We start from the raw sequence: 27,889 nt of genomic DNA on the forward strand, positions 1-27,889 counted from the left end.
TATATTTTTATATACTCCCTCCGTCCACCTTTTAAATCCTATATATCATATGTTTTGGCTGTTGCTAATAAAAAATTACAGTTGCGCTAGAAATAATGGTCTTTTTGCTTCAGTCACATCGTCTTCTTTTTTCTTCTCATGCTCATGCCTCTGATCAAGTTAAATAATTAAACAAACACATTACTAATCCATATATACTATTAAAATTTGATAAGCGAGAATGAGTTGCGAAATTTTACCTCCTCAACATTTTAAATTCAATTGATTTGAACAAAGATCTAAAAAACGGAATCATCATTGGATCATCACTTCCAATATTCGTAGACCAATCAACATACTTCAATTTTCCAACGGCACGATCAAACACCACTAGCTCATCAGTACAGCTTGCAAAATACAATAGCTTACCGTCCGGTGAAAACCATAACGGCTTCTTAACAGCATGAGTATGGATAACAGATTCCCTTGTCCACAATCCATCGCTCATAATCCAAAGTTCATATTCGCAAGTTCTAGTGCCATATAAACCAACAAAGTGACTATATCCAAGAAGACATGATAACAATCCTTTAGGCCATACTTGGTATGGTGGAATGGAATGAGGAGGGAATGGAATGGAGATGAGAATGGAATGAAGGTGGGAATAGAATGACAATTCCATTCTATTCTTGTGCTTGGTAAGCGCAAGGAATGCAAAAGGAATGGAATTGTTATTCCTTGATTGATTCTATTCCTATGTTTGATAACTACAAATTAATATGGAAATGGAATGAAATGAAATATGAATAATTAATATGTTGATTCTACCAAAATAAGCACTACACGCACTCCACACACTACACACATTTCACACACTACACGCACTACACACACTACACACATTTCACACACTACACGCACTACACACAGTACAAACACTACACACACTTCACACATTTGACACACTGCACAATGTATAGTGTGAAGTGTGTGAAGTGTGTGAAGTGTGTGTAGTGCGTGTAGTGTGTGAAATGTGTGTAGTGTGTGAAATGTGTGTGATGCGTGTAGTGTGTGAAATGTGTGTAGTGTGTGAAATGCATGTAGTGTATGAAGTGCATGTAGTGTGTGAAATGTGTGTAGTGCGTGAAATGTGTGTAGTATGTGAAGTGCGTGTAATGTGTGTAGTGGGTTTAGTGTTGAAATGTGTGTAGTGCGTGTAGTGTTGAAATGTGTGTAGTGTGTGTAGTGTGTGAAATATGTGAAGTGTGTGCAGTGTGTGTAGTGTGTGTGTGTGGGTTTTTCAATTATTAAAAATTTTAAAATTTTAATTTTATTATAAAATTGTGATGATATTAAATATATATATATATATAAAATAATATTTACATAATTTTGTTAAAATTTAAAATAAGAAGAAAGGAATATGAAATGGAATGGAATGGTCATTCCTTAACTAAATGGATGGAATGGCTATTCCCATATGGAATGGAATGGTGATTCCAAAGGGAATGGTTATTCCTAAGAGCAAAATATATCAAGCAAAGGAATGGAATGGAGGTAGGAATGTTATTCCATTCCTCCATTCCATTCCACCATACCAAGTAGGGCCTTATACTCTAAACAATAACCGTCGCAGCTATTTTTAGGCTGGTGTAAAATGGATAAAGTTTCAGAAGAAAAGTCGAATGAAAGGATAACGTGGGTTTGTTCTATTTTTCTTTTACAATAAAAAACCCGAGACACGCAATCAAAACTATTTCCACAATAAAACCCAGTGCATGGTATTCTCTTCCAAGAATTAGTTTTGAGTGAATACAAGTAAATGTGGTAACTATAAACATTTTCATGTGTAAAACTAATTTCAACAAGATTCAGCACTTTGTAATCTTCAAATCTATGGCCAGACCACATTCCAACGAAGCGAGAAGAATATGTATTGTTAGGAGAGTGATCCACAAAGGGCTTAGGGAGGATCTTATAGTCACCAGTTGTTGGGTTCCAAAGAGCATGATCACTTGACTCAATACCACACAAATGAAGTAGACCATTACAACTAGCTCCACTGAAGGAGTAATATTTTTTAGCTAGAAAAGATGGAGGATATATGTGATATTTGGTGAGATGGTGCCATCCTCAGCAAGGGAATGTGCAGCAAAATATTGTTCATTATCATGATAATTGACAAAAATATGAGGCTTAGGATTAGGATTAGGGCAGATGTCTGCCTCCCAATGTTGTAAGCATGGTGCACAATTTGTCTCGGATATGTAGGGATCAGGAATCCCATGGCTACCTACACAATAAAAATGGAAAGCATTATAGAAATAGGCACTTTGGGGGAAAAGATAACTGAAATAGTGTTAGTGCGGAAAAGATCACCTAATACTAGTGGATAAGTGCAACGGAGAAAAGATAACTGAAATATTGTTAGTGGATTGTGGATAAGTTAAATATATGGATAAGGGCTAAGAAAATATATAGTGCCTATTTAGTGGGAGGAGCATGATTTTTTTAGTTTTGAAGAGAGAAAACTTGTTGTAATGGTTTTTTATTAACTTATACAAGTTGTGTACTATTTATGAAGCTAAGTATAGAATTGAACAATCAAACTGCATCATAGTAAACATAGAAATTAGTTTATTGTTCAGAAAATTTGAGAATACCTAATGTTTCACATAAAGAAAGAGCTTTATAGGGTTTGATTAGCTTCTTCCTCGTAGGCGGGGCACCGTCGATTCTTGTGTTTTTCTTGGCAGCTTTAGCCTTCCTAACCAAAATTTCCCAAATAATTGACAGTTAGAACAAATACAAACAAGTCAGAATACATAATTCGGATTAAAAAAAATAGAACCTTGAGAAGACTTGAGCTGAAATGTAATTGATAGATCGAACACTGGCGGAGGTAGGCATGCGACTCAAGCAGACAACCATGCTTTCCATCAAGATAAATTAGGATTCAGTTGATAACCAAATAATAAAAGGAATCAACTTTTAAAAGAGTATACTATTTTTAGAAAAGTTTTAGTTTGGTACAAAAGGGCAAAATCAGTCCATCACTGGAGTATTATTTAATTTGGTGTAGAAGAAACATACCTTGGTTGTTTATGTGGTGATCATCATGGTTTGAAGAAGAAGAAAACGAAAACGATCGGGTGAATTAATTCTGTGAAGAAGACGCCAGCGGTAAGAATTGCAAATTTAGGTTTAAATATTTATGGGTCTGTTAAATCATTTGGGCCGTATTTATTCGATGCGGATACCTTTCCTACTCTCTTCCTAATCACACTCACAACTTAATAAAATAATCTTATAACCATCACTTAAATGTTATAAGATTATTTTATTAAGTTGTGAGATGTGGATTAAGAATGAAGTAGAAAAAATGGATTAGGAGATCCAATCCGGTATTTTTATTGTATTACTTGACATAACTATCTAGGCCCGTCTCGGAGTATGCGTGGTTATTGACTTATTTAAGCATTTAATTTAGGATACATACTTACTAAATCATTTCCTAACTATACTACCAATTCTAATCTAGTAGGAGTATTAGATTCTATTTTGTGATATGGTCTTTATAATTAGTTTTATGGTCTTTAGAATTGGAATATTAGTTTATGAAGTTTTAGATTTTTCCAATTGCCTCTTCTATGCCCAAAATGATGATATCAGAAACGACAATAATTTAATAAAATACAAAAATAAAAAATAAATTAAAGAATTAAAAAGAAAAAAAATACTTATTATAGGGAATCATGTTGTTTTGATCATCATTAAAAGATGACATTTTGTTCATTAATGGAATAAATGCAAAAAATTGAAACTTCATGATTTAATATTCAAATTTTAAAAATCAAATGACATACGATAATTTAACCAAACTTCATAATTTAAATACTTATCCCTTCTATTATTAATCACACACTTTTTAGGCATGCACCAAGGATGGGTGACAACCTCTTTACAGGACTCGGGGCACGTTTCTGGCCGACCTTGGCTTGAGGTCGAGGCCATAAACACACTCTCTTGTATTCATGAACTTTGTGAACAATTATTAATTGACCTGGAGCCCTGTATCGAACCGATCTAGCCATAGTGAGGACCTAAAATAGGCAACTCAACCCAGATTTTGTCCATAAAACTAAGGTCCTTCTTGGTATGTATATATGGAATAGAAGTACGAATGGAATGGCGATGGGAATGCAAAAATTATTTCTATGCATTTTCATTTAAAACTTCCTTTTCATCATTGGTTGGTACTTCATCGATCCATTGCTGAGTGATTCATATTCCTTTCTGCAATGTCCCAAGATAAATGAGTCATTTCCTTCCTTTAATGTATTCTCTCTTTTAATTTATTCTCTTCCACTTAACTAACAAAATTTAATCACTTTTTTATAAATGTCATGCCAAAAAGAAATGTCTCAGTCGGTGAGGAAGAAAGGGAGTATTTAACATGTTCATGGCCTTGAACCATGAGATTTTCATTCATTTGGGAGTCAGTTTGATGCTTTAAAACCGTGATGAAAAACCTGCGAATATCATCCATAACATAGTAAAGTCAATGTTTTGCTATCATGATCTTAATGTATATCCAAAACAAATAGGAGTACTAAAAGATAACAAGTTGCGCTAGAAATATTGGTCTGGTCTCGCTTCAGTCACATCTTTATCTTCTTTCCCAGGCTCCTGTCTCTGATCAAGTTGAATTATTTAACATAGAACACATTACTAATCCATACATTAAACATTGATAAGCATAAGGAATTGAGAATGAGTAACCGGAATCTTACCTCCACAAAATGTTAAATTCAATTGAGTTGAACAAAGCTCTCAAAAACCGGAATCATCATTAGATCAGTACTTCGATATTTATTCGGAGACCAATCGACACCAACATACTTCAACTTCCCAACAGCACGATCAAACACCACTAGCTCATCAGTCACACTTGCAAAATACAATAGCCTGAAAACCATACCGGCTTCTTAACACCACGAGTATGGAAAACAGACTCTCTCGTCCACGACCCATCGCTCATAATCCAAACTTCATATTTGCAAGGCTCATTGCGACGAAATATATAATCATTATCATCGAAGCATTCTAGACAACTCAAAACCCTTTATACTACAGCAAATATGTAACCACAGAAGCATACTACTCAAGTTTACCTAAGTCAGCATTAGGAGGAAATAATTGTAATCAGATCATCCCCAAATTTGATCAGCACATAAATATCAAATTAGAAAAACGAATTGGGTCTCGGAAACAAGCAACAATACCTGAAGAAGGCGTCAATACACGAGATTTGAAGCAACGGTTTCTCATTTTCTCCCAAATTGCAGAGTTTTGATTCATTATTCACACAAACCGAAAATTAATCTCACGTACTCGATGATATTCTCAGAATACCAAAAATTAATTTTCAGAGTATGAATGCAGCTGCGATTAAGAGGGCTGGAGCCTGGAGTAAATGAAATGAAAAAAAAAATGTGGGCGTCGATCATCATGATAAAGGCTATTGAAATGCGGAAGTTCGAAATATTAAGTGAGTTTCTTTGACTGTAAACATAAATTACATCATTTTGGGGTACTCCCTCCGTCCCAAGATATTAGAGTCATTTCTTTTGGGCACAGGAATTTAGGAGTTAGTGGTGTAAGTGGAGTTGGTAGTAAAGTAAATTTTACTATAAATAGAAATGACTCAAATATGTTGGGACACCCAAAAAAGAATAAGAGTCTAATATCTTGGGACGGAGGGAATACTATTATTTCAAAGACTATAGTTCAATTTTGATCCTAAATATATAAATATTTTTTGAAAAATGGGTCCATAACAAATGAAATTTGTGTCGATCTGGTCTTTTTTTTACGGTTCCATCAATTTTCCACGGTCAACGTTAATTAGTGTTTTGTTGACAGGATTAGTCATTTATTACTGTAGCTATTTTTTATTTTTTTAAAAAATTCTGAAATATTTATAAAATAGAAAACCCTTAAATATAAGCATGAAAAACATGAATTAAAATTAATTTTTTTATTCTCCCTCTTTTCTATTTCTTCTTACCCACAATCTAATTTTCTTTCTCTGCAACTTGGTCCAAAACCCTTCGAACTCAACATCGAATGTGGAGCGGTCGCGGTGTTGTAGGAGTTCCGGTGACGACAGCGGCCCATCGACGAGACGATGCCGTCACCGTCAACCTCAGTTGCCGATTCTGACGAAGCAATTGAATTTCGATTTTGAATATAGATTTTTGAATCTTGAATATAAGTCTGTGAATTTATGTCTTTGAATTCCGACAATGTTGAAATGCATATTAAGGTTCTGAAATTGGATTTGAAATGGACTACTATTTCGTTGAAGATGAAGCAGAAAAATAAAACAAAATACCGTCAAACTAGTCCAACATATTCATTATCAATATCAAATACATTTTGAACATTTGTAATTCTAAGCATTGCCAGTGCCGATTGATGTCAAAAAACCCTATGGCAAACAAGTATCCACCATAAAAAAAGGTACCCACCATCCAAAGACTAGTTCTCAGTTCTCACCATTCAAAAACAAGTTAATTCTTCCTTTGTGTTAAACCGCATCCTTACTTCCCATTTTGGATCATTGAGATCCGCAAAAGCCAACTAGAGATAATCGGCGGCATCGGCAGTGTCCTCGGTTGGAACCAGACTTAGGGTTTTTGTGGATTGTGTGTAGATGACGAGAAGATAGAGTGGGAGAGTTGGGAGGGAGTTGATTAAGTTTCCAAGTGTGTCACTTCATCACTTCATGTGATATGTCTTCATCTCTCCTCTATATATTATCCTATAAGTATACACAATTGACCTAGTAATAGCCTAGTAATCGGCGGCATCGGCAGTGTCCTCGGTTGGAACCAGACTTAGGGTTTTTGTGGATTGTGTGTAGATGACGAGAAGATAGAGTGGGAGAGTTGGGAGGGAGTTGATTAAGTTTCCAAGTGTGTCACTTCATCACTTCATGTGATATGTCTTCATCTCTCCTCTATATATTATCCTATAAGTATACACAATTGACCTAGTAATAGCCTAACCAAAAACTTCTTCTGCTACATAATCATGTCCTTCCCACCTGCCTAGCAATAGTCTAACTAAACAACAGCCTAGCAATAAGCTAGCAATAGCCTAGTCAACGTCCTAGCCTAACAAATAAATTGACAAATACGATTAATTCATTTTAATTATTGGTGTTTATCAAATATTAAAAAATAAATAAAGTGCAATGAATTGTAAATATAGAGTATAAATAAAAAAAATTTAAAAAAATTCAGCTAGCCGGTTAGTGCGCGCCCTAGCTCTAGGGCGTTGGTTTTTCGTCCCTCGGGCTAGTCCGCTATTGTGGATGCTTTATAGGAATGTCATTTTCTATTTTTTTTTGAATACTCCTGTCATATTAAAAGAAAAATTATTTACTAAAATATGCTCCCTCCGTCCATGAAAAGTTGTTCAGTTTTGCCATTTCGGTCCGTCCACTAAATGTTGTCCACATTGTTTTTTCCATTTTTGGTAAATTGACCCTACTTTCCACTAACTCATTACACTCGCATTCTATTATAAAACTAATATATAAATGTGGGACCTACATTCCACTAACTTTTTCCATCCACTTTTTTTCACATTTCTTAAAACTCATGTCAAGTCAAACATGGACAATATTTATGGGACAGAAGGAGTAGATAATTTTGTAAACCTAAACAAATAAATATCAATTTTATTACATTTTTATATTCAGAAAAAATATCTTCTTCTATGTACGTATTACTCCACCCATCTATCATTTAAAAACCCACTTTGACTCGGCATGAGTTTTAATAAAATTTTGACTTGGCATATTTTGAATGCAAGCTCATTTTTAGCCTTTATCAAATGTCTATTTATTATTTGGGATCATAATATCATGAAAAAATAATTTCCTATAAAATTAGAATTTGAGTCTTCAATTTTAAATTTAATATTTGGTACCATAAAATATTTGGATATAAAATTGAATTCAATTTTAATATCTCCCATTTCCATAATTTGATATTAAAAGTAAATAATTAGAATTTTCAAATAATTATAAAAATGGGCACCTCCACCTATTGCACACACAAAATGCGCACACGCACGCACACACATATCAATTACTATAACATTTTCATTGTGTATCGAACGGACCCTAAAAACATTTCATTGAATGCATAAAATCATTGCAACGATAATGAGACAAAGGATTATCTTTGATAAAGATATAATCACCATAGAAATGTATAAATAGGTTTGCTAAAACATGAGTCATCAATTTGTCAGACGTATGCAACAGAAAAATCATCCAAACTAAAGTTTCAGAAGCAACTGAAGCCAAGTAATTTCAACTTATCAAACCCCTTTCATATTCAAGTTCCAACTCCCCTCACCTTTATCCGCGTCTTGGCCTACGCTTCTTAGTTTGACGATCTTTCTGCCTCTAAGAGTATAAACATATAAATCTTGAGTGATAATAGCACGATAAGTTCACGATAAGTTTCTACGCATACAATCAATCAAAGATATCTGAAAGCATACCTCAAGATTTACGTCGTCTGCTTCACTGGGCAACATGTGCTCATCAGTATCGTCCTCAAGGTTGTTGTGATTGGGTGTCATTGCTCTTCTGGTTAAGTGAGAGATTGTCTTCAGTTGCTTTTTGATCATCCTAGTGGATTTTGTAAAACTGATTCAACAACTGGAAAATAACGTCGTAAAAATGTGGGATTCGTGTAAGCACTCTACCTGCTGAAATTGCTCTGGTTCAGGCATAGGTGTGGTCTCCCGATCACCATGAACAGTCAAACCATCGGGATCAGAAACTACGGAAGATGAAGCAATCTTTTCCGATTTAGAGAAGCTCACCAGAGACCGGTAGATGCCCTGTATAGTTGACCCAAAATAATAAGGACATGGATTGTGGTAAACATGCTTGCGATTATAAATGGACGATTGAATGCAAAAATGAATGATTTATGACACCTGATGCCAGAAGAAAGAATATGATAGGATCTTGTTTGCATCTTCCTCCGTGACGTCAAATGCCTTTTTCCCAATTAACAACTGGAAGCTCCCATCCGACCAATTCACAATGCGTGCATTGCTTTCAGCCTGCACAAGATTAGGTTCAGATTCGAGAAAACATGATTTCTTGGCCAATTTGAAGGATAGAATCACACTTACAGAGATTGTTCCATCATTGTTTACGACATTTCTCCATCGAACGATATTGGTTGATGGGATAATCATTTCAGATCCGGAAGCGTCTGTTATATAAATATCTTCCCCTGAGTATGTTGTTGGGTCAAATGGCTTACTATCAAATGCTACTATGTTTGAGAGTTCAGTTGTTGCCATCTGCAAATACAGTTTCATGTTATATATACGCAGATTTGAGCTGCACATAAAAGGTAATCCACATGCATGAAGTATACATGACAGATAGAGTAGAAGGAACACACACAAAGAGAAACCAATATGAACGATTGTAAATAAAACTATGAAGAAGTTCTGCCCAGCATTAAGCCACACTCTTCCAATAAATCCACAACATACATACACTTGCACAGACATACACATACACACACCTACACACACGCACACACATATACACAAATTTGCACACACAGACAGATACACACACATGCACACACACACACACATGTACACACCTGCAGACACACACATACACACACTGCATAATTTCTTTGAATTCAAACATTAGGCTTCGATGAGACTTACTAGTGGAAGAAAGAGTCATATGTTTCTAGATTCATAAAGCTATAAGGATAAGGTTTATATGATCAAATAAAAGACACGCTAAAATCAATTCGTATAATTCAATGGGGAACCTTTAGAAAGAAGTGTGAACATCACGAGGAATTAGAGGCGATTAATCTACATCCAAAACCACGTGAAACCAATATAAGAAACTAATCTGAATCAAGCACCTGAGTATATTTTGAAGAATTCGAAGAAACAGATGCAGGATAACAAACAGGTCTCAACAAAATAAGAAAATAATGATTAGGCGATAAAGTAGTCCATAGAAAAAATCATGAAAGGCAACATCAGTGTGCATCTCAATTCAGCTCCTGAAGATTGTATTCAGGACACCATCACAAGCATTATTTGCATTATGACCGAAACCAAAACCATCATACTCTAAATAACCAGCTTTACAAATCAAGGAAACTACTAAAATTTGAGAACAAGCATATAAAATGACTTTGCAAGTAATCATGTTTACACTAAAATGCAACAAGACATCAATCAATCGTCACATTGTAAAGATATATTTCATCTTTGTTTTCATCAACAAATGAAGCTCAAAAATGCTAATTTCTTAAGTGTGTCCAAAAAACCTTCTATTTATTAGTGGCATCTAGCTAATAATTGAATAAAGAATATATGTATCAACAGCTAAAATATTAAAAAAAAATGCATATGGTCTGGCAAAAGCAACAAGGGAGGTAACCTGAGATGGGTCAGCACGTGGAGTGCGGTTTGGAAACTCCACCACCAGCAACCTACCGATTGACTGCTCCTCCAGTTTATCCTTTGACTCCCCCTCTAGTTTATCCCCGGCCTTTTCTTCTACTTCTTCGGGTCCAAATTGTGTGTATTCACTTGATTCAGTACCTTTAGACTCCAGATCTTCCCCATAACTTAACTTGTGTTCTGGAGATATCTATGTTGGCACAAGAAACATTATAAGTACATTCTGAATCACTGGGTGGCCAACAACCAGAAAACTAAATAATCATTATAATGTCTCAGTTCTCACGGAATTGTTTTTCCCTTGATCAGTGCCATACTCAGCTTCATATTGTCCTGGTTCCTCATCTGAATCCCCAAAAAGAGCACGCATTACATCTGCAATTCGAGCTCGATCCTTTCCATTCTCAGTCTTTAATAGCCTGTCATAACATAAATTCTCAGAGATGGTTAAGCAAAAAAAATGCAGAAGAAAACACTAAAATGTGAATAAGAGAAAATGTTACAATGATAAATTGCAATCTACAACCCTGTAAAATTATCAAGTCGGTGATACATCAACAACTCAAATAGAAGGCATAAGTGCTCTCAGAAAGGGTCTCAGAATACTTATTGTTTGCCAGCCTATCAAACAAATACTTCAATATGTAAAGCACATCTCCACTAATTTGGAAAACTTGGGTTCAGAACTATGACAAACTAATTGAGAGTCATCATGTCTTAGGTGGGCTAGCCAGCTGAACTGGGCTTACAATATATCCAGCCAAGAATTAATGGGTGTTTACTTTCCTAGATACACTAATTTAGGGATTGATAACTATATTGACCAATTGTAGGTAAAAAACAATAACATTAGCAGGATCTTCGCCAAAATTCAAAAGCATCAGAAACAAACTGAAATTCAAGGAAACTGGGAGGATACAAAATACTTCATGGTACTAAAAGATAATTAATCGAATAACTATATATTCAAGTTCAAACTAATAAAGTCACACCAAATAATAGAAACAGTCACAAGAAAGACAAACTATTCAAAAGTGGAGGGTTTGAGCAAAATACATTGAGCTACTACTCTCTTTATCGATCCCTCCAGCCTCATCATTAAACTCAGCTCCAACTTCAGTTTTGACCCTATGCCTGAATGTGCTTTTATTATCACACATAGGCCCTCCTTCATCACAGTTACATGTGCTTCCGCCCTCATGATGTAACTCTGCACCACGTCCAATTTTGATCTCTTCTTTTGGTGCTGTTTGCGTATGGTGCTCAAACCCTCCATCGCTAGACCTTGAGCATACGGCATCCTCATTTAACTGAAAACCACCATCAATTTCAACCAGTTGACTGGATGTGGCATCATTAGCATGTTCAGTTCCTCCGTCCCTTTCATCCTGAAGTGAAATGTCAAACACGTAAATTAAACAAATGAAGGAGAAACTATAAAACTATTACAGGAGAAAAAGGACAATAAGGAAAGTTTATAAATAAAGCACAAGTGCACAATATGGTGATAAAAGTGTTTGAAAAAGTATCTGAAAATTTAACAAGGTGTAGAAGCAACAAACATATGAAAAACCAGGAGAATCATCTATACTTCATTTGCTTCCCTAGTTTGTTCTGATGTCAATCAATCTTCCAACAGGTTTTTACGTTAACCAAGAAGCATTAAGCATAAAATAATTATGGCTCATTTCCTTCATTACCTGTACTCTTCCTATAAATTATGAAATCCATATGCATCATCTATTACGTTTCCCAACTGGACCAGATCATGCAAGAGTTGGACCTTGATGAGGAAGGAACTCAATCCAACTAGTACTTAGTTCAGCAATCACAAAGAGATATTCATACTACTAAATGAGTAATTTTAGACATAAAAATATTCAACACGTTTCATTGAGGGCCTGAGGCCACTGAATTTTCATTTAAGAGCTACTCATAAAACCAGAGAACCATTCTCCAAAATATTTAAATTAAAATAGCACAAGGAAAATAACTAAACCCTAGGTTCCTATTTCAATGTCAATCCAAAAAGGAAAAACTATCTGTGGATGACAGTCACCATCTACGCATACACAAAGTAATGATTATGATTTCAAACATAGGACATTCAGTTTTCAGATATTTTTTTAATTCCACGTGCACAAAAACATTAGAGATTACAACCCAGAGCAAAACAATATTGGCAAGAATGATAGACCATAAGGAAGCCATCATTACATTTAAGTTGTGCCCGCATGCCAATCACCTTCCTGATGTTGGATTGCAGGCAAAAAGCTGTCTAGAACATATATGAATGATATAAAATAAAAGGTTTACTCAGATATTCTGTATAATCGTACATTCAGAATTTTTTATGCATGTGTTGAGTAAATTTATCCCCCCAAAAATTCTTTAATTTTTTTGTTGCCATTTTGACAAGTCCCAAGCAGAAAACTAAATAAATGCATTCTAATCGGAAAATTTTTGTTAGATCTTCTGAATTGGGCCGTACAGACTCATTAAAGACATGCTATTAGCTAAAAAGGAAAATAAGACGAACAAATCTTACAGAGTTAAATTCAGGCTGGTGGTTCATTTCATGGCTTGATGCAGACTCCTCTTCGGATGGATAGCCAAATAGATTTTGCATGATTTGATCTCTATTCATTTTTTATATAACTAGCCTTAAGTGAGATGGAGGGAGGGAATGGGTACTTACCCTGAGAGAGAGACTCTGAGTGTATGAACTTTAAAATGAATTCTGAATCTATATGTTCTGCGGCGGAGTTATTTAGAATGAAAGTTCAGATTCCTTTCCGTAAAGTAAACTGGCGTTACAAGTAACTTTTTCTGCTGATTATTATTTTGGAGTTTCTCAGAGACCAGTAAGTAAAATCCTGAAGAAAGAGAAAACAATGGCAACAAGTAATAAATGCAACGAGATGTTTTGACACCATATTCATATGATCCTAAGTGTCTCTTAAATGATTTCACGAGTAACACCTACAGTAATCACTGAAGACTGTGTCCTTAATTGTACAATTGACACTAACACATACGATTGTCAATGAAGATTGTGGCCTTAATTGTACAATTGACACTATATTAACACAAGTTTTACAATTTTTCCCTAAGATTGTGGCCTTAATTGTACAAAATTACAAATGGATGTGGTCATAGCTGTTTTAGTAAATCTTGGTGGCATTCCCCTTCCCTTTCTCCACCACCGTTGTTACCCACATCATACTGTATCTGCTTTCAAGATCAAAATAATTGTTTTTCTTCCGAACTTACCACGCCTCTAAAGACTACCATCATGCTTGTTATGTAATAGCTGATCCTTTACTGAGCACAGATTGTTACTCAGAGAAATACTAATAATTAGCTCTCTGGAGAAATTATTTTAAGCAATAAATGTAGAGCATATTACTTTATATCTTCAAGGATCGTCTCAATCCCTTACTTTGACTTGAATTTTTAAAATTTCATGGACAGCAGCAAAGAACCACTCAGATAAATATCATTATAATTCCAATAAAAGCCTCTATTTTCGCTTACATTTTGTTACACCAAAGGTCAACTATAGTCCAGCAAAAATTAGTTTCATTTACTCTATTTAATCTAATACATTCACCACTTTCACTCAGAACTCTTGGTCAGGTCCGATGCATATAACATGCCAAAGATTGCCTAGTGATGCTGAATTCTGATCCACTTAGTTGGATGATTGCATAACATGATTTTCCAAAGTAGGAAAAACATTCATAAATGAAACAGCTCACATCAGAAGATACTATGCAAGGAGAGGCATTCCATTTTATATGAAAACATAGTCAAGTTGAAATCTAAGACAGAGTGAAATCCATCATAGATGCTCTGCTCATAGTTTCAAATTCATTTTCCATTTGTTTTAGGAATTTAGTTTTTTGTACCAACAATGAATTATTATCAAATAGCAACTCAGCATATTCCGGTTCTATAATATAAAAAAGATGCATATATATGGAAATTGCACAATGGATAATTCAACAATATTACTCGAAGGCAAGGAAAAACAACGAATCACAAACCTGACTAATAAAGCGACAATGCCATTGCAAAGATATTCTCAAATAGTACATGATAGAGTTACCACCATTGGAAAGGAAAATGCTTGGTAATTTTGCCTGTGTAAAGCATTGAACAAAACCCAAACAGATTGCTATCTTAGCCAGTATGTACATTTCTTGCTTACATAGTCTTATATTTCAGTTATATGTCAAATTATTTTTGTAATCACCCTAACCAGAATACCCACGAAGTCTAACCATAAAGACACTCAAACAGAGCATTTGGCTTGTCAAATTCATAAACCAAAAGGCTTACACGGATGAATGATTCAAGTAGATCACCTTCTAATCTCAAAATCTCTCTCATGTTTGATCTTATGATAATATCATGATTCTTATTTACCTATAACAACCTTTTTCAGGTTCACTTAAGTCGGTATCGCACATACTTCAGCAAATATGTTACTACCACAGAAGCATACTGCTCAAGTTTACCTAAGTCAACATTGCATCGAAATAATTGTAATCAAACCATCCCCGAATTAGATCAACAAGTAAACTTCGAATTAGAAAAACGAATTGGGTCTCGGAAACAAGCAACAATACCTGAAGAAGGCGTCAATACACAGGATTTGAAGCAACGGTTTCTCATTTTCTCCCAAATTGCAGAGTTTTGATTCATTATTCACACAAACCGAAAATTAATTTCTCGTACTCGATGATCTTCTCAGAATACCAAAAACTAATTTTCAGAGTATGAATGCAGCTGCGATAAAGAGGGCTGGAGCCTGGAGTTGATGAAATGAAAAAAATGTGGGCGTCGATCGATCATCATGATAAAAGGCTATTGAAATGAAATTCGAAATATTAAGTGAGTTTCTATGATTGCGGACGCGGAAATATAGTACTGCATTTCTAGCGGTGGGAATACGGGTATCCGTGGATATCCAACCCGAAAAAATCGGGTACCCAAACCCAAAAATCATCTAAATATCTATTCAAAACCCGACCCGATATATTTTCGGGTACTTCAATACCCGCCCCGGGTATCCATACCTGGGTATCCAAATACCCGATTCTTTACATATGTTAATAACTAATAAAAAAAATTCAAATTTTATTATAAATATAGAAATATTTAAATTGACTAATATCTTTAATGTTGCATTTATTTTGTAGTATAAAACTATAAAAAAATTGGTTGTTTTTATTTTAAAGTATATGATTATATTTATGGGGATTGGTTATGCATTTAATTAAACTATAAGCAACCAATACGTCAAAATAATTAACTAGTAAAATATAAAAACCACATGAGTTGATTATGCAATACGTAAAACTTGAGAGTTTGGAGAAGCCGTGACCTAGAGTACGAAAGATCGACTTATTTATATAAGTTTAGAGAAAGTTAACCTAGTAAATTGTAATTAGTAAATAAATTGGCTCAGCTCTTGAAGCCTAAAATGGCTAAACTTAATTTAAAAATTGTTTTAAATAATAAATTGGATATTCGGGTAATATCCGATACTCATTCGGGTTACCCAATTTATCTTAAATTTCAATATCCAATCCCATAAAATTGGATATTGGGTATCCAATATCCGGTGGATATCGGGTCGGGTACAGATAAACCCAATATCCGATATCCATATTCCCACCCCTATCCATTTCAATGACTAAACATATGACCCATATATAAATTTGGCCTAAAATACATTTTTTGAAAAACGGGTCCATAATAAATGAAATTCGTGTCAATCTGGTCTTCTTTTACGGTTCCATCAATTTTCGATGATCAACCGTTAATTAGTGTTTTGTTGACCGGATTAGTCATTTATTACTGTAGCTAATTATTTATTTTTAAATTTTTTTTGAAATAGAACATGAATTAAAATCAAAATTTTTTATTCTCCTTCTCTTCCATTTTCTTCTTCTCCACAGCACCAAGAACCTAATTTTCTTTCTCTGCAACTTGGTCCAAAACCCGTCGAACTCGTCGGATGTGAAGAGGTCGCGGTGTTGTAGGAGTTCCGGTGCAACGGCGGCCCATTGACGAGACGAAGCCGTCACCGTCAACCTCGGTTGCCGATTCCGACGATGCAATTGAATTTCGATTTTGAATTTAGATTTTTGAATTTTGAATCTTGAATGTAAGTCCTTGAATTCCAACAATGTTGAAATGCATATTAAGGTTCTGAAACTGGATTTGAAACATCCACATAGCATTATGTACTATTATTGTGTTCTAGCATGCAATTCTGTGTTAATATGTGAATTGATTAATCTTATAATCTGTCAAATAGATCCTATGTTTAATTTATTTGTTTTGTACAAGTCTTTCGTCGTGCAAGGGGATTCAAACCCCATCACAAAATTGACCTTTACTATATTCCAAATCTATAAAGGCATCTGCGATCATGATTATGTTAGTGGTGTCTGGCCGTTGAGCACGTTGTGCTTTTACATTTATGTTGAACACGCCGTGCTCTTACATTTACGTTGAACACACTGATGCTCAGCTTTGTCCAATTAAAGCTCGTTGCAATCCTCACTTCATTCTCCATACTCCTATATGACATTCTAGTTATTTTTCAATTATTTTATTTATTATATGTATTTATTTAATTTTTTTTTATAACTTTTGTTGTTTTACTGAAATTTTAGTGATTATTCAATTTAAGTGAAAATTATAAATAAGAAAGAATCATTAAAATAACATATGTGAGACTACTTTATAATGAAGTGCAATATTTTAACAGTTTTTAAAGGGTGGGAAATGAATTTCATTTCGACTAAAACACAGCATAATCTTTCAAAATTCGAACATTTCAACTAGAAAAATAACTGTTCCAACCTAGCATCATGAAATCAAGAGCCAACCCTTTTCAGCTAACATAATTAATTTTTTATGGTTGTATATCATTGAATTTTGGAAGAAAACCTTTTCCAGCTATCATGATTAATTTATAAACGTCGAATAATATTGAATTTCGAATCACGCTCGAATGAATAAGAACTTCTCTATGATTGAAATTGAACTCGAACAAAAATTATGCAAGGCGTTCAATTTTTTTTTCTTTCCCCCAATAGAGACTATTGAAACCCAATTGACATCTTGGAATATAAGTTGTATGTTTTATATCTGCATTTATATGGATCATACTTTTTTACTCCATCCGTCCACTAATACAAGTCCAAATTTGATTGGACATAAATTTTAAGAAATATAGTAAAAAATAAATATATATGTTCGATCCAATCGCTTTTCTAAATCTCAGACACGTATAGAGGTTTTCATAAAAGAAAAATTCTATTTTGTATTGCCACTTTACATAGGACTACAAAATTTATATATATAATAGTAACACTATGTCTATAAAAAATACTATTTTTATTTGTGAACGGTACGAGTTTTAACAAGAAATTGGGAAAGTAAGAGAGATGAGTAAAAAAAGTTGGTAAAGGAGAGAAAAATTAAGTAATGTACGAAAATGAGGAAAAAGTGAAAAGCATTAGATGAGAAATTTGCTATTTTTAGTTATGAGATTATTTGTGTTTAGATAGTACAAAATAGAAAAAAAAAAAATTATTTTTTATAGACGGATGGAGTAGTATGCATCTGAATCAATAATGCACCTTCAGTTTTAAAACATATGGGAAAAAAATACAGAAACGAATTTGACAAATAAGTAACCAAAAAATGAAATGATAAATTGTTCTTTAGCTATTTAACATCGAGGCTTGAAGAGTTGAAGTTACTAATTATATGATAATTAATTATAATTACCAATTCAATTTAATTATATATCATGATTATTTTATGTAACAAAACAATCACTATATTTATAAAATCTTTTTTTAGTGGGCTATGTATCCTCAGATCTGGAAGCCCAAATCACGAAAACAACCCACTGTACGGATAACTTATGTATGACCTACTTTCTTCTGTACCACAATCTACGACTATTCATCAGTGACAATACTAACAGTACTTACTGTACTTCCTCCGTACGCAATTGAATATTTTTTTCTTTAATTCATTATTAAATATTCTCTTTGTTCCATATTACTCGTACTTTCCACTTTAACAATGTAAATTTGAACATGAGTAATTAGTATACTTAAATTAAAATTTTAAGTGCAATAAAGCAACATTTGATAAAGAAAATATGAACTAAATCTAATATCTTAATTAAATAACATAATTTTTATCTACAATAGAAATAGTGCAAATAGTTTGAGACAGCCCGAAAATGAAATATGCAAGTAGCATGAGACGGATGGAGTATCTACTTTCTACTAACCCATTCCATTCACATTTTATTATAAAACCAATATATAAAAGTATGACCCACATTCAACTAACTTTTCTATCCACTTTCCTACGTAAAGTCAAACAATTTTTTAATATCGTACCGGTCAAATATGAGACATTTAATCACGGACGAATGGAGTATTATCTAAACATAAATCAAGCCCCATATGCCATAGTAGGACTGTGATCAATACCAAACCACTTTAAAAGCTTAAACGCCGAACAACATCATTATATGATAACCTGGAGTTCATTATAATGAACTAATAATAAACTTATAATGAACTTCAGATTTCTAAATTATGCATGATGATGTCATTGTTTTTAAATCTCGTAATTTTCTATAATGAACTACAAATAAAGTTGTAATGAACTCTGCGTTATTTTATAATGATATATTTGGTGTTTAACGTTTAATATATAAAACAACCCTATCATAGTATTTATAAATATATTACTACCTCTTTATAATGATGTATTTGGTGTTTAACGTTTAATATATAAAACAACCCTATCATAGTATTTATAAATATATTACTTCCTCTTTTAACCAAAATATAGAGTAATTTCTATTTTATGTGTTCACAGTCCACACAATATATAACTGTTTATTTTTATATATCATCCTACGTACACTTGTATTTTTACAAGTCAAATCTCGCATTGATATGCTCACACACACCGTCTTCACTCTTCAGTCTTCACTTATTATATTTTGCAGAGATAAAGAAAGAGCAATTAAAGAACATTATTTGTTGAAACGCTTTTTGAATTCAAATTTTGGGATTATTGTGATAAATAATGTTGTTAATTAACTGATAGAAATTGAATTATATTTTGCAGAGATAAAGAAAGAGCAATTAAAGAACATTATTTGTTGAAACGCTTTTTGAATTCAAATTTTGGGATTATTGTGATAAATAATGTTGTTAATTAACTGATAGAAATTGAATTTGGGAGTGCACGAATAAAATTGCAGATTTTAAATAAAATATATAGGTAATAAAATGGCAGTTCTCAATTCAACGGATTGGGTAAAGGTTGTCAGGTTGATATCAACATTAAACAATAATTTATTAAGTTAAATGTGAACCCGTGCTATTATCTCTGCTAGCGAAAGAATTATCCTTCTAGAAGCATAGTTGGTTTGCCAAATTGTGCACTTTTCGAAATTATTTTTTGGGACTGAATTAGTTTAAATTGTCATTGTTTTGTTAGTTGAATACTCCACCTAATTTAGGGGAAGCCATATTAATTTAGTGGTCGATTTCTTTTGTTGGATTTTTTTATTAAATATGTATATGTTAGATGTAGCTAAGTCATATTCCTCTTTTGGTGTCCTATTTAGGTCTGGAAATTCAATCCGTAGGTTTAGGGTATACCCGACCCCGACTCAATACCCGATGGGTTTTGGGTACCCGAAGTCCAAAATTATGGGTTCGGGTACGGATTTGGATAGTTAATGTTAGGATTTTTCGGGTTTAGGGTACCCGAAATCCGTATTATGGTACCCGACTAATACCCGATTAAACTCAATTAATTAGGTATTTGTGATAAATATTTATGTTTTTAGTTGTTATCTTTTGAAAATATATTGTTATGCTTTCTCCATTTTATTTACATGCTCATTTAATGTCTTAAAATATTATTTTAATCTCTTTTATGTTGCAATTTTATGCCAAAATAATTTTTATTTTAAGATTAAGCAGTGCCTATTTGTCTAATGTCTATTTTATATATATAGAATCATAATTTAGAGAAAGCAAAAATATTAGAAATTTATAATTAAAGTTTAGACTTTTAATAATAGTCAATAAATAGTAGTATTGTGTTATTTTTAATAATTTCTACTTGCGTTAAAATATAATTTATATAGAAGAGTAAATTAGAAATATAATAACTTCGGGTTTATGGGTACCCGATTAGTTGGGTTCGGGTACTCATCGGTTATTAGGGTACCTGAATTTTCGGGTTTGGATACCCACGGGTACCCGAATTTACAGGCCTAGTCCTATTGTAGTTGAGTCATTTCCTATTTTGACAAAAAACACCAATTAACTTTTCTTATCTCTTACTTTACTCTCTCTCTTACTTTATTATTTCTTCCTCTCTCCACCTTTTTCTTTTCCTACTTTATTCTCTCTTTACTTAACTCACTTCTAACACAATTTCTTAAATCTCGTGCCGAAAAGAAACATCTAGATCTACTACAAAGGGACGTAGTGAGTATATTTCACCATCATTCATGCATATAATTACTAATTTATTACACTATATACACAACATTAAATGCGCATGAGACATAAATACAACACAAAATACAATTTATAGGACAACAAAATGATACTCCTTCCGTCCATAATTAGGAGTCCCGGTTTATCATTTTAATCCGTCAGCCATTAGGAGCCCTGGTTCACTTTACTATAAATAGTAGGTACACTTCACTTTCCACTAACTCATTCTACTCACATTCTATTATAAAATTAATATATAAAAATGGGTCATACATATACTATCTTTTCTCACACACTTTTCTTTATAATTCATAAAACCCGTATCGAACTCAAATGGAACTCCTAATGGCGAACGGAAGGAGTACTTCCCCTATATTTGTCCATCAAGAAAATACATTCAAAAAAATCGACCAATCAATATATAATCATGTACTGTTAGAAAATCAATTACCATTGAATTTACTAACTTGGTATATACCGTGTTCGATTTAAGGGGAACCTGAATTAGCATTTACGAATATTTCCCATTGAGAATGTCGTAGTGTCATGTCTTCTTCAAGGTATTTGTTAAAGTTAATTAGAAAGGGAAATTATTAACACAATTGTTATGTTTATTTGTTATGTTAGTGACGTGTTTTTGTGGTATGATGGCCAAATGTAATGTATGGAAGGATAAGACATTTAAATCATTAATGGATTCTTGATGCTTACCTCTTGTCATCTTCCCAAATGTTTTGACATATTTGTTCCGGTTAAATTGTGTTGCTTAATCAATGAGTTTGGTATAACCTCTTATCAAATTAGTTAACTATGGAAATTAGTCACCAAGATAAGATATAATAGTATACACTAAATTATGGATTTGTAATGCATGTGACTGTATAATTAAAAATAAAAAAATAAAAATAGGCATGCAATTCAAAAATCAGGAAAAGAGAGACAGAGAGGGAGAGAACTAGTCACTTTCTGTTGAGTGTTTGGTAATGTATCAATTTCTCAAAGACTTTGGGTGAAAGATCTACTACATATTTTAGTTTACACCACATTTATGGCATTTTAACAAATTAAAAAAAATAAAAAGAAACATGAAGAAAAATATTTCCAATGGCGATGAACCAAGTAGATTATAAAATTGGAGTCTAATTAATATATTTGTATTTGTAAGTTCTATCTAACAATATGTTTTGTCCATTTCTTGAGGTGTGCATGTGAATGAACAAATATGAGTGCGTTTAGGTTCACTATAATAATAAAAGATGTTATTTTTCGCTCATTTTTACTAAAGAGGGGGAAAAAAAGAAATAACCAAACAAAGCAATTACAGATCAGTAGAGTTTTTAATTTCTATCTTTTTGGGATAATTAATCTTCTAGTGCTTATAATTGCCATTTAGTTTTATTAAACTTTATGAGCCTTGACGTTTTAAATTATTTGGCAAACAAAAAGCTCAACGGTCGAATATAGATTAAATACATAATGAGAACACGTTCACGCCTCTTAATTCACTATTAGCCCTTTTAAGAAACTGAAATATATATGTTATCCTTCGTTTGAATTTATAATATTATTCCATATTATCACTAAACTGTTGCTTCAATCCTTTCATTATTCATTATTGTGTAGTTTCATGGAAATTACTAGTAATTACTGAAGCGACTTGTTAGCAAAAGAGCTAATTGCCTCAAACGTGATTTATTTAGGCACCAATTAAGTTATATTCCGAATGTGAATCTGTGATTCAATCATGAAATGTATTGCATTCAATAAACTTCTGAAAATTTGCTCAAAAACGGAAATCTCATAAAGAATTCCTACTAACTCTGACCACAAAAAATAGTTCTATTCATTTTGGGATATCTACTAAAATTAATCACTATCCATATTTATAAGTTTTTTTTCTAATGAAATGAGTCTACTTTTCACTAATCTTTTTTTTACTAATTTTTAATTAAATGTAAAACTTTTTTCACGGAGTTGCAAGCAAAATAAAATTTACTAGCATTTATCTTTGGTAAAGCAACAAAACAGAGAAGTTTAGATATGATAAATGAAGAAGTAAATTTGGTAATTAGTAATTACCTATATTTTCTAGACTTTGTTAGCATTGAAATACAACATCGTAACGCCTAATGTGAAGGTGCCACCATTTTCAATAAGTACGATTATTTAATGCAGAATTGAGGATCCCACATTTCACATCACTGAAAAATGCAATCTTTATAAAAAAGATCGAAGCTTTATCGATGGACGTTAAAATCAGAGAGACAACGACGCAGTCAGTGTTCTGTTCGCTCTCCATGTGATTCACTCTTCCTTGTCACGCAACAATGGCGGCGCCCAATTCGTGGGAGGAGCTGCTGCGCAAGATGCTGCCGGAGGGCGCCCCGTTGCCCGACGAGGACCAGCTCGATTACTCCATCTCCGTCGACTACGTCGGCCCTTCTCCCTTCTTCAAGCCCCCCGACGCAAATCCCGTCATTCCCAAATCCAGATTCACCGCTTTCCCCAAACGCGCCCCTTCTCTCACCCCGACGAATCCTTCCTGGATCAAGTCACGGTCTAGCTCCGACACCACCAGCTCCGAAAACCGACCACTCAGCCTCACTTTCGACGATGGAATTGAATCCGAATTGGAATCCGAATCTGGAAATACCAGTGATCATCATGAATTTGCCAATTCTAATTCTAATTCTAATTCGACCGTTATTGGTGAGGGTGGGGGTGGGGTTAGGGTTATGGGGTGTGGGAGGTGTGGGAAGAAGGGGGGGAAGGAGGTGTGGCGAGGGCGGGAGAGGTGCATTGTGTGTGGGGCAGAGTATTGCAAGAAATGTGTGTTGAGGGCGATGGGGGCGATGCCGGAGGGGAGGAAGTGCGTGGGGTGCATTGGGAGGCCGATTAATGAGGCGAACAGGAGGCGGCTGGGGAAGGTTTCGAAGGTGTTGGTGAAGCTCTGCGGTCGTGTGGAGGTTCGGGCGATAATGCAGGTGGAGAGGGAGTGCAGGGCTAATCAGGCGAGGCCGGAGCAGGTTGTTGTGAATGGGGAGCAGCTGAGGGAGGAGGAATTGGATGAGTTGTTGGGCTGTCTCGTGCCTCCCCGGGACTTGAGGCCGGGGAGATATTGGTATGATAAGGATTCTGGGCTCTGGGGGAAGGTTTGGATTATTTTTTGTTGAAATCTTGGTTTTTTTTATACTGGTTTTTGTTAAGGTTCTTAATCTCTTGTTTGGATGTTATCTGAAGGAGGGAGCAAAGCCGGAGAGGATCATTAGTTCGAAACTGAATGTGGGAGGCAAGTTGCAGATTGGAGCGAGCAATGGTGATACGAGGGTTTACATGAACGGCCGTGAGATCACTAGAGTCGAGCTCCGCGTCTTGAAGGTAATACAAAATTTTGTCGTAGATCAGGAAATTCGTGGCGATACTCTTGTTGTACCTGAAAGATTTCCAAAGTTTCTAGCTAGTTTCAGCAATATAGCTTATTCGTATTTGAATTCTGTATAACTGTAACACTTATGGATGTACCTGACTGAAAAGAAAGAAAATGGATGGTATTCAAGGAGCTTGCTCGAGCCACTTAGATCGCACTTGAAACATGCTCCAAAAGAACTAGCATGTTAACAATCTATACTCTGAAGAATAGTATTTCCTTCTTGTGGAAGCCATTGTTTAGTTTATAATATGTTGTTTTGTATCACCTATTTCATTTACATAACTTTCTTCTCTACAATGCGTAGTATCTCTTTGTTTGCTTCATACTAGGGCTAAAACCTTGATCATCATTAGTTGTAACTAACCAGGTGACAAAATTCTTGTCTTTCCTTTCTGTTTAGCTGGCCAAGGTCCAGTGCCTTCCGGATACACACTTTTGGCTATATGACGATGGATCATATGAGGAGGAAGGCCAGAATAACATCAAAGGAAATATATGGGAAAAGGTTGTTTGATAATATAAAGAGAATCCGTATCATTTCAGTTTTGAATTTTGCTTTGGTGTCTAATGTTATGTCCTATTGAAGAGTTTGAGTTGGAACTTTTGTTAGGCAGGCTTCTGTTCGTTTCATTTGTTCGTTGTTTTCACTGGCCATACCTTCTGAACGTGCTCAAAGAACGAAGGAAGAACCCGCTTTGTTGTCAGCTAGATCGTTCTCCAAGAATCTGGAGGAGCATAAGGTCCAGAAACTTCTTCTTCTTGGATTGGATGGATCTGGGACAAGTACCATCTTCAAGCAGGTAATCCTGGCTTTCTGATGTTTTTATGTTTTCGTATTAAGAGTCAATTACAAAACTCGTAATTTGGGTTGAACTCAGACTGCTGGACGATGTACTGTGATTTAGCACCATTTCATGAACTCATTCCCTTGCTTATATCTTTATTGTAACAGGCCAAGTTTTTATATGCAAACAAATATACCCCTGAAGAATTGCTGAACATTAAGCTTATAATTCAAAGTAAGATGTACAGATATCTCGGTATTTTACTGGAGGGGAGGGAGCATTTTCAAGAGGAGACCTTGATGAAAGACGCTTGTTCTGGTCTGGCTGCTGACAGGTCTGTACCAGGTAGTTGCCCAGATTCCACTGATTACTTAACTAGGCTCGTCTCCATTTTCCCCGAGAAACTATAATTAGCTCATTGTGCTTGTCTATAGGATGAGATAAATCTCTTGATTTTGTAGACTAGAGTAACTCAGTTGAAGCATCATGTTGCTGATGGTTTTCTGGTGTTGATATTGTCAGGAGAAACGGAATGTGATGGAAGCAGGCAATGTATCTATTCGGTTAACCAGAAAATTAGTAATTTCTGTGACTGGTTGTTGGATCTAATGGCTTCCGGGGATTTCGACACTGTCTTTCCTGCTGCTGCACGCGAACATGCTTCTGTAGCTGATGAAATTTGGAAGGATCCTGCCATACAGGAAACGTACAAGAGACGGGAGGAACTGCCATATTTTCCCGATGTTGCTGCATATTTCTTAGACCGGGTATGAAGGGAAGCAATGTCACTTTAATTCTAAAATCGAAGTCACATCCTTGCATCTTTAGCATGCATCTCTTTCCATATGCAATCTAATGCAGTTGCTGATTTGCTCAGGTGATGGAGATATCGAGCAGCGAGTATGAACCATCAGAGAATGACATTATATTTGCTGAAGGGGTTACTCCCACCAACGGGATAGCACACATCGAGTTCTCGTTTGGTGATCACAGCGCAGTTTCTGAGTTATACAATGAAGACTCGAAGAATCAACAACCTCTGCCAAAGTAAGAGACTCTTGCTGTTGAGTTATTCGTCATCTTCTCTATCTAAAGACACTGCTAAACCAGCTTCTTTCTATTCCATTTGCAGGTATGAACTGATTCTGCTGAGCTCTCCGAAGTGGTTGGACATGTTCGAAGGCATGAGCACCGGCCTCTTGTGCGTTTCCTTGACTGACTATAACCGGCAATGGACTGTCATACAACAGAACAAAATGGTGGCGAGCCGGGATTTCTTCGAGAGTGTAGCTAAGCGTTCTTGTTTTGAGTACACACCCTTCCTCCTGCTCCTGACCAAATACGACGTGTTCAAGGATGAAATCGAGCAGGTTCCTCTAACTGTCTGCGAGTGGTTCAAGGACTTCAATCCTTTGAAGACTCACGGCAAGAATACGTCGCTGGGACACCAGGCGTTTCACTACATCGCTGCGAGATTCAAGGAGCTCTACGCCTCCATCACGGGCAGGAAGCTGTACGTACGGCAAGTGAAGGGACGCGAGCAACAGTCTGTGGACGAGGCGTTCAGGTACGCCCGGGAAATCATCGACTGGGAAGAGCACAATATTGGAGGTATCTATTCCATGAGCGATGATGATTTGCTATCTGAGGAATTATAACTCTTTTATAGTTTTATAAATGTGATGGCAAAACTGCCGTTAAGGCTCAAGTCATAAACCTTACAAATAGGGATGTTTAAGGTTTGGTAGGCTTCAAGGGTAGTTTTGCAATCATCTTTGTTTTTTTAAATTTGTAATGCTTTCACAGTTTTGTGAAAAGTTGCATAACAAAGTAGTTATACAAAACCACTCTCAAACAAATTGGTATCATTGCATTGAGTTCACAATATCCAAACATGTGCATCCATTAAACAATTTGGAAACAATCTGACGTTCCTAAAAAGGTGTTGCATGTATCTGGTTTGGTGAATGGAGTTAATAATTAAATTAGCACTGTAATTACTGCTAATTCATTTAGCAAAACTACCAACAATAAGGTAACAAACCTTTCCAAATTACCACCTCTAATATTATTTTGCATTACCATCGTCTCATAACACTTATCCCATAAACTCTCAATTTTCTAGGAGATCTCCAATGCAAATAGGCCAGCCACTCTCTCTCCCTGCCACGTCAGCAGCACTAAATATCCACCTGCCACATCAGATTTAGGCCATCCATAGGCCAGCCGCAATAAAAATAATTCAAAATATACTACATTTGCGGAATTAAAATTACGATTAAATTACGGAATTAAATTTACGAGACATATACGGGAAAATTCATTAATTGCATTAAAAAAACAGTACATAGATAAAAAAAAATTACATAATAAAGAAAAAAAACTATCGGCGTGCAGTCCTCCGTGCCCACAACTCTTCAATTATATCCTTTTGGAGTTGAATATGAGCTTCCACTTGGCGCATGTCGGCATATTCCTTGAGGCGGCCGGCTTCATCGAGAGGTACCCCACGTCGTACGCTAGGGGTGGCAGTTCCGTGGCTTGGACCGACTTCATCGTCATTGGCCCAACTA

General features: G+C 34.9%; 2 protein-coding genes across 4 annotated transcripts; one reads left to right on the forward strand and one right to left on the reverse strand.

Annotated features, from left to right (window-relative positions):
• Positions 1-8,220: 8,220 nt before the first annotated feature.
• Positions 8,221-15,389, reverse strand: LOC125216285 (uncharacterized). 3 transcript variants are annotated; one of them, XR_016137415.1, is made up of 9 exons: positions 15,159-15,389; positions 11,581-11,912; positions 10,811-10,943; positions 10,502-10,714; positions 9,208-9,381; positions 9,007-9,135; positions 8,770-8,907; positions 8,563-8,692; positions 8,221-8,464 (listed from the first exon to the last, which is right to left on the reverse strand). XR_016137415.1 is itself a non-coding variant. In XM_089069421.1 (8 exons), exons 2-8 carry the CDS (start codon positions 11,682-11,684, stop codon positions 8,618-8,620), a joined length of 966 nt encoding a protein of 321 aa, XP_088925547.1. In that variant the 5' UTR covers positions 11,685-11,912; positions 15,159-15,389; the 3' UTR covers positions 8,221-8,617. The 3 variants fall into 3 exon arrangements, 1 of the variants encoding a protein (XP_088925547.1); XR_016137414.1 differs by having other exon boundaries at positions 8,221-8,486; XM_089069421.1 differs by having other exon boundaries at positions 8,221-8,692.
• Positions 15,390-23,293: 7,904 nt separating this feature from the next.
• LOC125212123 (extra-large guanine nucleotide-binding protein 3-like) lies at positions 23,294-27,160 on the forward strand. The gene is made up of 8 exons (XM_048112186.2): positions 23,294-24,253; positions 24,342-24,479; positions 24,932-25,036; positions 25,146-25,331; positions 25,484-25,661; positions 25,839-26,083; positions 26,194-26,363; positions 26,449-27,160. Exons 1-8 carry the CDS (start codon positions 23,429-23,431, stop codon positions 26,972-26,974), a joined length of 2,373 nt encoding a protein of 790 aa, XP_047968143.1. The 5' UTR covers positions 23,294-23,428; the 3' UTR covers positions 26,975-27,160.
• Positions 27,161-27,889: the final 729 nt, after the last annotated feature.

Source organism: Salvia hispanica, chromosome 3 (assembly GCF_029641045.1).
Source record: "Salvia hispanica isolate PSC_SH4W2 chromosome 3, Shi_PSC_v1, whole genome shotgun sequence".
Lineage (NCBI taxonomy): Eukaryota > Viridiplantae > Streptophyta > Magnoliopsida > Lamiales > Lamiaceae > Salvia > Salvia hispanica.